This window comes from Procambarus clarkii, chromosome 74 (assembly GCF_040958095.1).
Source record: "Procambarus clarkii isolate CNS0578487 chromosome 74, FALCON_Pclarkii_2.0, whole genome shotgun sequence".
In the NCBI taxonomy this organism is placed as follows: Eukaryota; Metazoa; Arthropoda; class Malacostraca; order Decapoda; family Cambaridae; genus Procambarus; species Procambarus clarkii.
The window spans coordinates 12,436,901-12,450,981 of record NC_091223.1 but is presented as its reverse complement, the minus strand read 5'-3'; the positions used below and the strand labels follow the sequence as shown (position 1 = coordinate 12,450,981).

Below are 14,081 nucleotides of genomic sequence, written 5' to 3'. Positions count from 1 at the left end.
ACGAGGTTCTTAATTGCTCTATTAGTGTAAAGGGAACGACCATCTGTGGCACCTGTTGTGTGGACTGATGGATTGAGGTAGTAGAGAAGTTATGAGTTGAGAAATTAGTTGGTGAGTTTTCTAAAATACTCACAGAATAGGCATGTGTCTTCTGTGTTGACGAGTTATGATGTAAGGAATTGACACGGGTGGATGATGTTGATCTCCCACGACACTTGATGTTCAGACTTACATGCAGACGAGGAGTCACAATAACGTGGCTGCAATATGTTGACCAGACCACACACTAGAAAGTGAATGGATGACGACGTTTCGGTCCGTCCTGGACCATTCTCAAGTCGATTGTGAAAATGACTTTAGATGAATGACTTGAATGACTTGAATGACACAATCGACTTGAGAATGGTCCAGGACGGACCGAAACGTCGTCGTCCCTTCACTTTCTAGTGTGTGGTTTGGTCCAGACTTATATTTTTATCTAACTGTTTTAGAAATGCATGGGGATTGAAATCAGTTTTTTTTAAGAGTATACCGTTTTTTTATTTACTATGTGAGTTGTAGTCACCTAGATATATCTAGGTTTGTAGGCGATGCACGATCTTTTATCCAGGATGTCTCTGAACACTAATTCTGAACATTCTGAACACTACCGAAGAGATCCTGCGAAATCATCATGCACGCTCTCTTTAATCATTCTACGTCTTGTACAGGGTCTGTGTAGGCTCTATGCTCGGCATGAGCGGCTTCTTGTAAGGTATAAAAGCATTGGTTAGGCCCTTTCAGTACATAATTATACTAATTTAGTGTTTTACATAAGAAACAGGCATAATAATGACATATCATTTGCAGATTTTTTTGTAAACTCATTTATAAATGAACAACCATTTATAAATAAAGTTTTTGATTTATATATTCCATACACACTGTTCCAGAGCTGTATATACTGCTACAAGAGTCGTATGCACTGTTTCAGAGTTGTATATACTGCTCCAAGAGTCTTATACACCTGTGGAACATTGCATACATTGATTCAGAGCTCTATGCAGTGCAGGTCTCTTCAGAATGTATATTGTTTACTTTAGGAAATATACAGACACCATTCAGGCCATGTTCAAGAACTGAAAGAGCACCCTGCAGGCAAGTGAATAGACCCGGTTGCAAATCAGTATTTAGTCACCGTTGCAACTGTTGAGCCGCTATTGCAGGTCATATTAGTCACTGTTGCTGACCTATTCACTTGCAGCCAATTTGCTTCCGCAGTAAATATGCTTTGAAATTTCTGTACAGGAGGCTGGCAGGCAGAAAACGAAGTATTTTTTAGATTCTTGTAATGAACCGAGGCAGGCGGGCTTACTCTGAGGTAATTATGTTTACAAGTGAATCTTTTGTGTCGCGGAATGTAAACAAAGATTTATTTCAGCTGGAGCTTCCAACGGGCGGGGGCCACGTTCAACATTCTCCTTCAACCAGGCGTTCCTTGTCACATGTTCCGGAATTGTCCAGGCTTTTTTTTTTCACTTGTTTAGTATTCCATGCTCTACTTTCAGCATTCAAGAACTCTTTTTCCTCCTCCTCTTATTATTATTATTCCTCTTTTCCTCTGTCCACGGTAGATATTCGTGTACACTTAAACAATGCGTCGAGTCTGCCTAAAGATTTTCTGAACTACTTATACATTCTCTATACATATTTTTTTTTATAAATACATACAGAGTCACTATCATCTTAACCTACACGTATTTTCTCTTTCTCTCACTCTCTCTTTCTCTCTGTCTCATGATCTATCTCTGTCTCTCTTTATGTCTCTCTGTCACTCTCTGTCTCTCTTTCTCCCTCTCAAAAAAAATTACATGCATTTTGAGAAAATATCATAATATAAATTCTGAACTCGTCTATGTACACGAGGCTAAGACAGAGAAGCTGGAGGGATGCAATATAGTTGTTCAACATGCGTGGAGGAGATGAGAGAGACGGAGAGATGGAGGCAGATAAAGAAAGCGAGGAAAAGGAGACAGACGATGAGGGAGGTAGGAGAGAGAGAGTCAGATAAGGAGACAGAGAGGAAAACAATGAAAAAAAAGACAGGGGAAGCCATAGGGGGATAGAGATAGTGAGGACGAAAGAGAAAGAAAGAAAACCATGAAAGAAGGAGATAATATGCAAGAAGTGGTTGGAAACATGCAAGAGAAACAAGAAGGTGATAATTAAGGAAAGAGGGCAATGGGAGATAGGAGACAGAGTGTGAAAGCTATCAGGAGTGTAGAGAGAGAGGAAGGGGGAAAGATAACATAGACCAAGAAGAGGAATGAAAACGGAATAGAACAGGAATTTGTGGGATGGAATGTTCTTGGTAGAGAACTCACAAATATGCACACAAATTTATAATAAAATATTTTTTCCAATAATATTTTCACTCCAGTCACAAGGAAATGTGGGACAAAATCCTATTTTAATATCAAAAGACAAAGAATTGTACAGACGAAAATCCTATATATTTTTATTTAATATCATTGTATCGTATGAAAAAGTAAAACATTGTAATAATAGCAATTTGAGCACGATATGAATGAATTAAAATTTGGAAGCAAATTACATCATGCATAAAAGGAATTACATTATATTTTAATTCAGTTAGATAAAGTATTTAAACAAAATTAAAAACAAAAGTGATTCCGTAGAGCAACAATAAATAATTTTATTTCTGTTCGATCAAATATAATTACATTTTAATTAAATATAGTGCTCATTAGACGAAGTTTTTTTTATATTTTAATTCTTTTAGATCGAAAAGGAAATAAACTTCTTTAATATTCGTTGATATTTTATACTTGAGTGAAGAAATAATTTTTTCTTTAAGTGCTGTCAGATCAAAACGTTAATTGCTGTTTAGAATATTATTGTTTATATCACGTATAAATAATTATGTATATTATAAATGAGTCTGGTACTTTTGTAATGACAATTTTCCACAATAATTTGAATGAAACTGTAAAAATGAATCCATAGCTTCTATCATAAAGCAAATCTAATAACAGCATTAAAACAAAGACGTGAATAACGGAACCTGATGAAGAATAACATGAATAAAGGCACCTGAAGAACAAATAATATGATTAAATGAACTTTAAAAGCAATAACACACGAATAGAGGAATGCGTAGACAGTCTCTTCTTGGTGAATATAGTTTGGTTACTTTAGTTTGGTCCTGTGGAGTGGTCCTCGGAGTGGTACCAAGGTCCTGTTGAGGACCTCAGTACCACTCCAGAGATTCATACCATGGAATCGAACCCCCCGTTCCATGAACTTCTCAGCCACACTACCGACAGGACCATGGTGAACTAAGTAATTAATTATCAGGGGAAAACGCTAAGCCATTACGACTATTACACTAGGATAGGATATTAAGAGAAAAATTTGGGATGGGACGGAGGAAAGGAATGGTGCCCAGCCACTTGTATAATCGGGGATTGAACGCCGATCTGCATGAAGCAAGATCATCGGTGTACCGTCAATCCAAGTGGTTAGACACGATAGACAAAAGTCTTATACACAAACTGAGAGATGGAACTGTCTTAATGTTAATGGATTGATCACTATCTTGCGAGTTTAGCATATTACAGTGTTACTAATTGAGAAAGCAATGGTAGTGGTAGTGGAACTGGCAATGGTACTGGTGGTAGTAGTGGCGGTAGTCGTAGTAGTGCAGTAAGTAGTAGGGTATATTAATGTTCGTGATGGTGTTGGCTTCTCAAGTTAAATATGGTTTATGGCTATATAGTCAGTCAACGAAGAAATCCAACGAGGAATCAATACCCAGAGTTATTGCTCGTAAATTCCAATGGTCCGTACCTTGAAGGCTATATATATTTTTTCCATTGAGTGCCCAGGTTGATAAATCTTCGAAATTTGCGAGGAAAACCCCTCATAAAAAAAGTCACAATACATTTTCACATATTTCTTATTTTTTACCCGTTGCTCAATAAGCCGTTAACAGTACTAGTTCTCCCGAGATGTGAAACATATAAGAGAAAGGTGTTTTTTCTTCCTCTTTGGCTGCTCTTGCGTCCTGGCGTTCATGTGTCTGCTTTATCGCCTTGTTATAACACCTCGCGTTTCGAAGTTTCACTTTTTAATTTATAACACAGGTTGTAGGAAGTAGAAATATGCCTTCGGTGAGAAATTTGTACGTCTCTGGCGGTGATCTCGTTCTCTTTGCCTTATAAGTAAGCGGAGATAATGCTTTGGAGTGTTGAAAAATACGTACACACAAAATACGACCAAGCATATACAGGAAATTTGCCTCTAGACACAACGACACTAAATCATTGAATTAGAGTTCACTATCTCCCTGACTAAGCACCTTTGTAACGCTGTCATCACAAAGTAATCCACACAGGATCATCGAATATTCCCCTTCCACCTCTTCCATGTGATTGAGAAAATGCAAACTTACTACAGCCATTAAGCACGATTTGAGAAAAAAATGTCACAATGTAATATTTTCTGTATTAAGGAGGTTTAAGAAAAAGTGTCAAAAGGGGTTTAGCGTTTGTCATATTACTGAAGCCGGTGTTTGAAAATGCAATATTTTCTTAGTTTGTATAAAGGGAGTTAATTAGATATTATATACCCAGTGTTTTTTGGGTTATATCGTTCTAGTTAAGTATGCTTAGGTTAAAGATTTTTCTAAGGGCAAAGTAATTATGAACTTTATTGTGCAAGTAATAATTAGTTTCAGAGCAATGGAAAGTTTTGAACGTAGCGCTCACAGTGGAAAAGATCTAATTAATCTTTATCTTTGTTGAACAAATCCTTAGACCAGAGCAGGGATCTCCCAGTGTCCTAGGAGCCTCAGACCTTAGCCTTAGTTAGAGTTAGTTAGAGGACTTAGCCTCTAACTCTCCCAACATTTTACCATATACATCACTACAATGATTTCCTTGTGCATTGATCTTAGTTTCCCATTCTAAGAATGTTTCTACATGTTTAGCTTACGAGAATGAAAGCATCCCAATTCGGAGATAAAGAACATCTTCGTAATTAAAGAAGTGTTTATCTATTGCATGAACCCCAAAAGAAGTCACAGCATTCAATTTTCCCGACGAAACACTTAACACAACATAGCACCAAGTGTGGTTATTTAAGCCTCTGTCTTTAGTCGTCTTAACCCACAAGCTTAACAGCGTGACTGAAACTTTGTCTCAAAGTTAAATCTAAGTTACCTGAAAAACGGATTGAAAGGGGATTTCTGCGCCAGAGTCGATTACCGTCACCAACATATTCTATGTCAAGATGCATTTTCTGGGGGTCTATATAATATTTGTAAAAATCTGAATTGATTCCCAGGGTTTCGACCTCAGTTTACACCTGGGAACATGTCTTCGTATTGCCTCTCCTCTCTGTATCTTTCTCTCTCTTTCTCTGTCTCTCACTCCCTTTCTTGCTGTTATATTACTTTACAAATCTTTCGTTTAAAACGGCTTTGCTAGATGTATATTCTTCTAACACGTTCTTGTTCCTCGTCTGTTTTTCATATATCTTATCACATTAAATATGTGTAAATATGTCCTTCCATTCTTTAATGTAAACTGTAGATTCCTTAACCATTCACTAAAAATGTTCATAATGGCTTTGTCGTAAATTAAACCAATTATGTATTAAATCCTCGTAAATTTGCAATAACATGTATGATAATTTCTCTTGCAATTTGAATAATTTCTGGTTTATTTCCGACAATAAGATTATTATTCTAATTATCTCATTCCCTTACTTGCTACTCATATTATTTAGCTTTTGTTTTCTGCTGGTATTTAATCCTTTGTAGGGGGAGTAGGGTGGATTTGGGTTGACGAAGATGGGGTTTGGGTGTAGGGGAGGGAGGAATCAGGTAGGAGAGGGAGTGATAAGAAGAGGGTAATAGGGATGTAGAGGGTTTGTATGGGAGCAGGGAGTTGGATTCATGGGGAATCGGGTGGATGCTGGTAATGGGGATGGAGAGATGCAGTAATGGGGATGGAGAGATGCAGTAATGGGGATGGAGAGATGCAGTAATGGGGATGGAGAGATGCAGTAATGGGGATGGAGAGATGCAGTAATGGGGATGGAGAGATGCAGTAATGGGGATGGAGAGATGCAGTAATGATGGAGAAGGGATGGAAGCGCTTACAGGTTTATATATGCCTCCTTATTGGCCATAATTATCACAGTAACTAGTACATTACTTTAATTTGATTCAATAGAACTTAATAATAAAGTTAAGCTTATCGTCACTGAATACTAAATGTTTATGCTATCATGTATTCGCTTAAGCAGATATTGCCACGAGTATCTACATTTTTGTTTAACCAGCCTTACAACATCCCTGAGATATTCCTACAGCTCATGGACAAATAAAACAACAATTTTAATATAATAATATAGCTCTTATGCTATATGAATTAGTTCATGATTGTCAGAATCATGTATCATTAATTATTATTCTTCGTGAATGCCAATTTAGATTGAGATATATTATGAAGTAATTTCATATCAAAAGTCAGAGAGAGCTGCTTGTTTTAGAGTGAGGCTTTGCTGCGAAATGTGTATATAATAATTAAAATAATAATAATAATTGTAAAAATGAGGAAATCAGTAGGGATCATGAGGAAAATATCTAACCTGCACACCGGTTACTCACAAGCACATACCATTAACCACTAGGCCACGATATGCTACAAAAGTAATGTAATCTGGAATTGAACTGAATCCTGTAGGTTTCCTGAGGCATCTTCTGATCCCCAATTAGCGTTTTACACATATCCAGCTTACACTCTGGCTGTGGTGTAGTATATAGTGTATGCGGGTAACGTGAAAAAACCCTGATTTGGGACCAGAAGATGCTTCAGGAATCCTAGAGCATACAGTGGAATTCTAAGTTTCATAACGTTTGTAGCAGATCGTGGCTAAGTGGTTTAAGGCGTGTACGTATGAGTACCCCGGTGTGCAGGTTCGAACCCTCTTCATGGCACTCTTTGATTTCCTCATTCATTCATCACGTTAATGTGATTTTTTTGTGCACTAACCTCACTATGAATATTCAGAAAAAAATATCAGTAACAATAATGATAAAAACATAATTACAATAAAATAAATTTGACTTCGTAAGTGGTCGATTGGAAGCAAGGCGATGAGTCACAATAACGAGGCTAAAGTATGTTGACCAGACCACACACTAGAAGGTGAAGGGACGACGACGTTTCAAGTCCGTCCTGGACCATTCTCAAGTCGATTGTGAGACATTCTCAGACAATCGACTTGAGAATGGTCCAGGACGGACCGAAACGTCGTCGTCCCTTCACCTTCTAGTGTGTGGTCTGGTCAACAATTGGAGCAAGAGAATTTAAATTAAGCAAAGAAATAAGAACAAAAAATTGCAATAAGGAAAGAATATAACGAGTCTTGATATCATGGAGGGAATTTAAGTTCCTTCTTCATCGCTTGTCTTCGACGGCTTATTGCCTCCTTCTACGGCCGTTTTTGTCCGCTAGTTCATCTTGTGCTTCGTCTTATTGCACTAGTGGAGGCAACAGCGGACACACCAAGATGCTGCCTCGGTGCTTCTTTGGTGCCTTGAGGCAGTGGTCGTGAAGCAGCAATTATGCGCACTGCAAAACTTGATCACGTTGATGCCTCTACTTTGTTTTCATCTTAAAGTCCCTTAAGTGCCTCAAAGGGCCTCAAAGTGCATCAAAGTGCCTCAAAGGGCCTCAAAGTGCCTTAAAGTGCCTCAAAGTGCCTTAAAGTGCCTAAAGGTGCCTCAAAGTGCCTCAAAGTGCCTCAAAGTGCCACAAAGTACCTCAAAGTACCTCAAAGTGCCTTAAAATGCCTCAAAAAAAGTGTCTTAAAGCCACAATTCTAGGTATTAATTCTTCATTTGTGTTTCATATCAAGTATGGTGAAGTCACAATTCTGGCCGTAGCAACACTAGGACACAAGACAGAAACACGCGAGTGAAATAGAGACATAGCGTAAAATTTCAGACGGTCACGCTCACAGACGAAAATGATAGAGAAATTATAGATCTGGGTAGGAGGGATACCGAGGTTCGTATGCTTCTGGTTAGACCAAACAACATGGAATTATACACGTGTCAAATCGTGAAAAGTTGTTGAAACAACGTTCAACTTACCTGGCAGGACAACCAGCATCACCCAGGCTGGGACAGCCAAGCCCTGAAAGAAAGCTACATTTAATATATAATATAAAGAGACAGAGGATGGATAAATATAAGTATACAAATATCAATAAAATTGAGAGTCAGATCACCTGGTCAATAAAGCTGAGCGTCAGATTACCTGGTCAAAAAATGATGCTTATACCTGTTCAATAAATGTGATCTGGTAATCTGGTTTGATCTTGGGTGATGACCGCGATGTGAGTCACATTACAAGTCAGTAAAGGTAAGAATCAGGTTACCAGATCAATAAAGAGTAGCCAGGTAATAATCTCTGTTACATATTCGCTTACTGTATTGTTCTATGTGACAGATCTCTCTCTCTCTCTCTCTCTCTCTCTCTCTCTCTCTCTCTCTCTCTCTCCGGAAGAGGAAAAGGAAGAGAGGCCTATCCAGGGACAGGAAGCAGGAGAGGGAACCCTATACAAAGGTTCTAACATAAACATTACACAAAGGGGCGGTGTCATTCATAGTTAAGGGTCCAGCACATGGAGATCGTAACATGCAGATATATGTAAGGTCAGTACACGTGCGTATGTAAGTGTACTTACTGTATGTGCGTGTATATGAAAATTATGCTCGTTCGTGCGTGATAGCACGAACACACACAATCTACGTTCTATTGCGCACGATCTATGTTCTATTACGCATGAGCTATGTTCTATTACGTATGATCTATGTTCTATTGCGTACGATGTAGGTTCATATATTGATTAACAAGTGTACAGCTGTGAGGTCTTTAAGTCTAAATTGGCTTGATCGCTCCGGTATCCAGTTAGGGACGGAGGATGTAGTTCATCCCTACGGTGTGTGTCCACGAGAGTGGAGGAAGAGGGTGATTAACACACCTGTCGTTTGATGCTATTTAAAGATGTCTAAACGAGACGGAAGATTATACGAGTTTCGTGTGATTTTTTAGGGGGGGAGTGCTCGGAGTCGCTAAGTATTCACGTCGGAGTCGAAATTATCCTAAATGTTGAAATGGACTAGATTTCTTTCTTTCTGATGTGTGTAATTTTATCCTCTTAGCACAGCCGTCTCTGCGTTAGTTTAAAAGTTCTTGTATAAACTGAAGCATGGAAAATCGTCGACGGGAGAATATTTACTCTCTGAATTCACTCCAAGATTTGGTTATGATTTAATGCTTGGGAGTGACGAGAGGTTATACCACACTTTGGCTATGTCACACTCATAATGTTGAACGCTATGCCACCTCTCTTGTTCACCTCCGTAACAATATGTCAGCGACAGAGAAGAGGGAGAATTTGGTTTTGAAGAAGGTATCTCGCAGCAGGTCGATGGAGTTTTATCAGCAGAAAGAAAGGGTGGCGTTATTAACTAATTATGTTAGTGAGACATTGAGGTTCTGGCTAGATAAAATGAGGCGTAAAACACCATCCTTTTCTGCGATAAATGAAAGTAAAACGCCGCCTTTTTCTCTTCTAAATGATTGTAAAACACTTTTCCTCTATATATAGGCCAAACACCACCCTGTTCTGTACTAAATGTAAGTCAAATACTCCTCTCTTCTCTGCTAAGTGAAGGAAAAAATTACTCTTTTCTTGTAAATACATAAAGAGAAAGAAATATTTTACAAATTCTTGAAAGCAGGAGCCAGAGAAATAACTACAAAAGAGAGAAATATGTGAACCTTATCAGTAGGTGGGCTCAAGCCCTCCTACTGATAAGCTCATGACTTATGGCACATACCAATGCAAGTCATGACCAGTCAAGCTTGAGTCATGACCAGTCAAGCTTGAGTTATGACCAGTCAAGCTCATGACTCAAGCACATACTCGAGCTGAAGAGACCTGGTGAAACAAACGATTTTCTCTTATGTTGACCAGACCACACGCTAGAAAGTGAAGGGAAGACGACGTTTCGGTCCGTCCTGGACCATTCTCAAGTCGATTGTGTGTGTGTGACTTTCTCTTACTTGCATCAAGACAATACGGGGGTGAAAATCTCGTCACCACAAAAAATTCTTTGAAAACCGAGAGTAACACCGAAATACAAACATCTGAATCCCATATACATTCTAAATATAACCTCTTGAGCATGCAGCAATGGCATGAAAACCCCTTCTTCCCCTCCCCCCCCCCCCACACACACACATGGGGCCTCGTAGCCTGGTGGATAGCGTGCAGGACTCGTAATTCTGTGGCGCTGGTTCGATTCCCGCACGAGGCAGAAACAAATGGGCAAAGTTTCTTTCACCCTGAATGCCCCTGTTACCTAGCAGTAAACAGGTACCTGGGAGTTAGTCAGCTGTCACGGGCGGCTTCCTGAGAAGTGTGTGTATGTGTGGTGTGGAAAAAAAAGAAAAAAAGTAGTTAGTAAACAGTTGATTGACAGTTGAGAGGCGGGCCGAAAGAGCAAAGCTCAACCCCCGTAAAAACACAACTAGTAAACACAACTAGTAAACACACACAGACTTAACGTTTAGACAATATTTCTCTTGATTTACTTTGTAAACAGACAGAGGGACTCCTCGAGTAGATGCGAAAAAACCGGAGTTAATGTGTAGGTTTAATAAAAGGTTCATTATGCTTAGGTTTACTTACGCTGGGGTTTAGTTATACAAGGGGTTTAGGTTTGTGACTTAATGCTAGAACAGGTTCGGTTGCTCTGGTCGTATGTTTTCATGGTGTATGTGCAGGGAGGGTTGTGTGTTGCGTCCACTGATGGCAGGAATCAGAGAGCAGCAACACGAGGAGCTAAAGTTTGCTCCCTTGCGAACATATATAAGAACATAAGAACCTAAGAACAAGGTAACTGCAGAAGGTCTATTGGCCCATACGAGGCAGCTCCTATAACATGAGGAAGGAAGGAATGAAGGAAGAGGAATATGAGGAAGGAAGACTTGCACATCACGCAGGCGATCATAACAAGAGCTAGACAAGTGTCTTAGGAAAGCCAATGTGTTTCAGGAACACTCTCTGACGTTATCAGACTTTTAGATACACTCCCCTGACGTTACCAGACTCTTAGATACACTCCCTGACGTTACCAGACTCCTAGATACACTCCCTGACGTTATCAGACTCTTAGATACACTCCCTGACGTTACCAGACTCTTAGATACACTCCCAGACGTTACCAGGCTCTTAGATACACTCCTTGACGTTACCAGACTCTTAGATACACTCCCTGACGTTACCAGACTCTTAGATACACTCCCTGACGTTACCAGACTCTTAGATACACTCCCTGACGTTACCAGATTCTTAGATACACTCCCTGACGTTACCAGATTCTTAGATACACTCCCTGACGTTATCAAACTCTTAAATACACTCCCCTTTACATATTCCCTCAACCTGAAAGTTGCAGAGGAACGTCATTATTATGCCCCGAACATTGCTGCTCGCCGAGCGGTGGAAAGGGGAAGGGAAGAGTTTAGGGAAGGCTATGAGGTAAGGGAGACTGTCTTACCTTAACTTTCTTACCTTTCCTTACCTTCTAAAGCCCCCCCTGCCACCTCGACTAGAATAACAATATGAACAAAGCAAGTTATAAAAGGCTCACCGATACTAGGGGCTAAGAAAAACTAAAACTAAAAATATTGGGTTATATGAAGGTAATCAGAATGCGGCAGACCTGTTCACTGGGAAATGGCTGATTTTCTGGAATTTATTTGTTTTTTTATTGTGGCTGCGTTTGGTACATTTTTAAATGGTTAGGTTCAAGAGTGTGTGTGTGTGTGTGTACTCTCAGAGTTGTGCTTGCTGGATCGGTCATCTGTATGTGTATGTGTGTGGGTACTCTCAGAGTTGTGCTTGCTGGATCGGTCATCTGTGTGTGTATGTGTGTGGGTACTCTCAGAGTTGTGCTTGCTGGATCGGTCATCTGTGTGTGTATGTGTGTGTGGGTACTCTCAGAGTTGTGCTTGCAGGATCGGTCATCTGTGTGTGTGTGTGTGTGTGGGTACTCTCAGAGTTGTGCTTGCAGGATCGGTCATCTGTGTGTGTGTGTGTGTGTGGGTACTCTCAGAGTTGTACTTGCTGGATCGGTCATCTGTATGTGTGTGTGTGTGTACTCACCTAATTGTACTCACCTAATTGTGCTTGCGGGGGTAGAGCTCTGGCTCTTTGGTCCCGCCTCTCAACCGTCAATCAACAGGTGTACAGGTTCCTGAGCCTATTGGGCTCTATCATATCTACACTTGAAACTGTGTATGGAGTCAGCCTCCACCACATCACTTCCTAATGCATTCCATTTGTCAACCACTCTGACACTAAAAAAAGTTCTTTCTAATTATAAGAAGTGTGTGTGTGTGTGTGTGTGAGTGTGTGTGTGTGAGTGTGTGTGTGTGAGTGTGTGTGTGAGTGTGTGTGAGTGTGTGAGTGTGTGTGTGTGTGTGAGTGTGTGTGAGTGTGTGTGAGTGTGTGTGTGTGTGTGTGAGTGTGTGAGTGTGTGTGTGTGAGTGTGTGAGTGTGTGTGTGTGAGTGTGTGAGTGTGTGTGTGTGTGTGAGTGTGTGTGTGTGTGTGAGTGTGTGTGTGTGAGTGTGTGAGTGTAGATGTTTTACATGATACACCTTAAGGTGGAGCGTCATTAGAAAACACTTTCAGTAACTCTGCTTCCTTTTCCCCTATTGATTATTATCACACCTGACGTTTAACCTCAATGCAGCATCTATTACCCCTTCGTGTGTGTGTGTGTGTGTGTGTGTGTGTGTGTGTGTGTGTGTGTGTGGTGTGAAGCGCCCTCACTAACCCCACAGGAGACTCTGCGAGTATCAGTGCAAGGGAACAGCTGCATCTATGACTCCTCATCTGCCTTCTCTCCTTCGATTGTCGTATGCAAATGAGTGTTCTGGGAAGTGTGTTAATTATATTGCCGTGTACCGGTATGGTACTCTGGCGTCTCTCCTACCTTCGTCTTTATTGAAGTCGACTCCATGATTGTCCATTTTCGGTTCCCGGTGGTGTAGAAATGCTCAGGGTGGGTTGCTGCGCAGGTTCTGATAGCTCTGTCACAGTGTTATTGAGGCGTTTGGCACCCTTGTGTACGCCTGCTTCAAGGGATTATAAGAGCCTGTAGGAGTGGTTTGGCATGTCTTGTCTCACAATGATTGTAACAACACCCTGGGTGATTAACGATCTTCAGCATCATGATTGCTTGCTTGCTTGCTCCTCCGGTGGAGACGGTCTCAACTACTTCATTTAAATCATTTCCGTTGTTTAAAAGTGCTGCGCAAAATGAGTTCTTTCTGACAACTTCGTGATTCGTTTTGTCTTTTATTAATATCTTCTACTTTCCTTGTTTCTAGTTTTGAGAATTGCTTCATTGTTTACTGTCATTCTCCTTAAGAATATGCTGTTATATCCTCCCAAGATTCTCCTGTTTCGTATCTCTGTCTCCTCAGTTTCGGAACCTGTATATCTGTCAATAAAAAGTTGAGAGACGGGATCGGCGAGCTGAAGCCCAATATATATGTAAGCACAGCTAGGAGACCTTAAATAATGAAACACACACACACACACATACACACACACACACACACACACACACACACACACACACACACACACACACACACACACACACACACAGCGCTCAGGGGTCGTAGTTCTAAGGGCCCTGGTTCAATTCCCGGCTGAGGTAGAAACAAATGGGCTGAGTGTCTTTCTCCTGATGCATCTGTTCACTTAGCAGTAAATAGTTACGTGGGAGTTAGACAGCAACTACTGGCTGCATCCTGAGGATGTGTGTGTGTGTGTGTGTGTGTGCGGGTGTGTATTTACCTATCACTACTTATCAGTGTCTACGAGGATCAAGGTCTAGCTCTTCATGCCCCGCCTACAATCCCTCATCTAACACAACTAGAATAGAATCTAAAATAAATGTGTTACTTTACATGCGAAA

General features: G+C 40.3%; 1 protein-coding gene across 1 annotated transcript in view; it reads right to left on the bottom strand.

Moving 5' to 3' along the window:
• LOC123767315 (uncharacterized) overlaps positions 1-14,081 on the bottom strand; it is a 311,605-nt gene that overhangs the window by 232,518 nt on the left and 65,006 nt on the right. Inside the window, exon 2 of the mRNA XM_069312935.1 lies at positions 8,168-8,210. Coding sequence (XP_069169036.1) covers positions 8,168-8,210 — 43 coding nt within the window. The remainder of the gene's footprint in view (positions 1-8,167; positions 8,211-14,081) is intronic.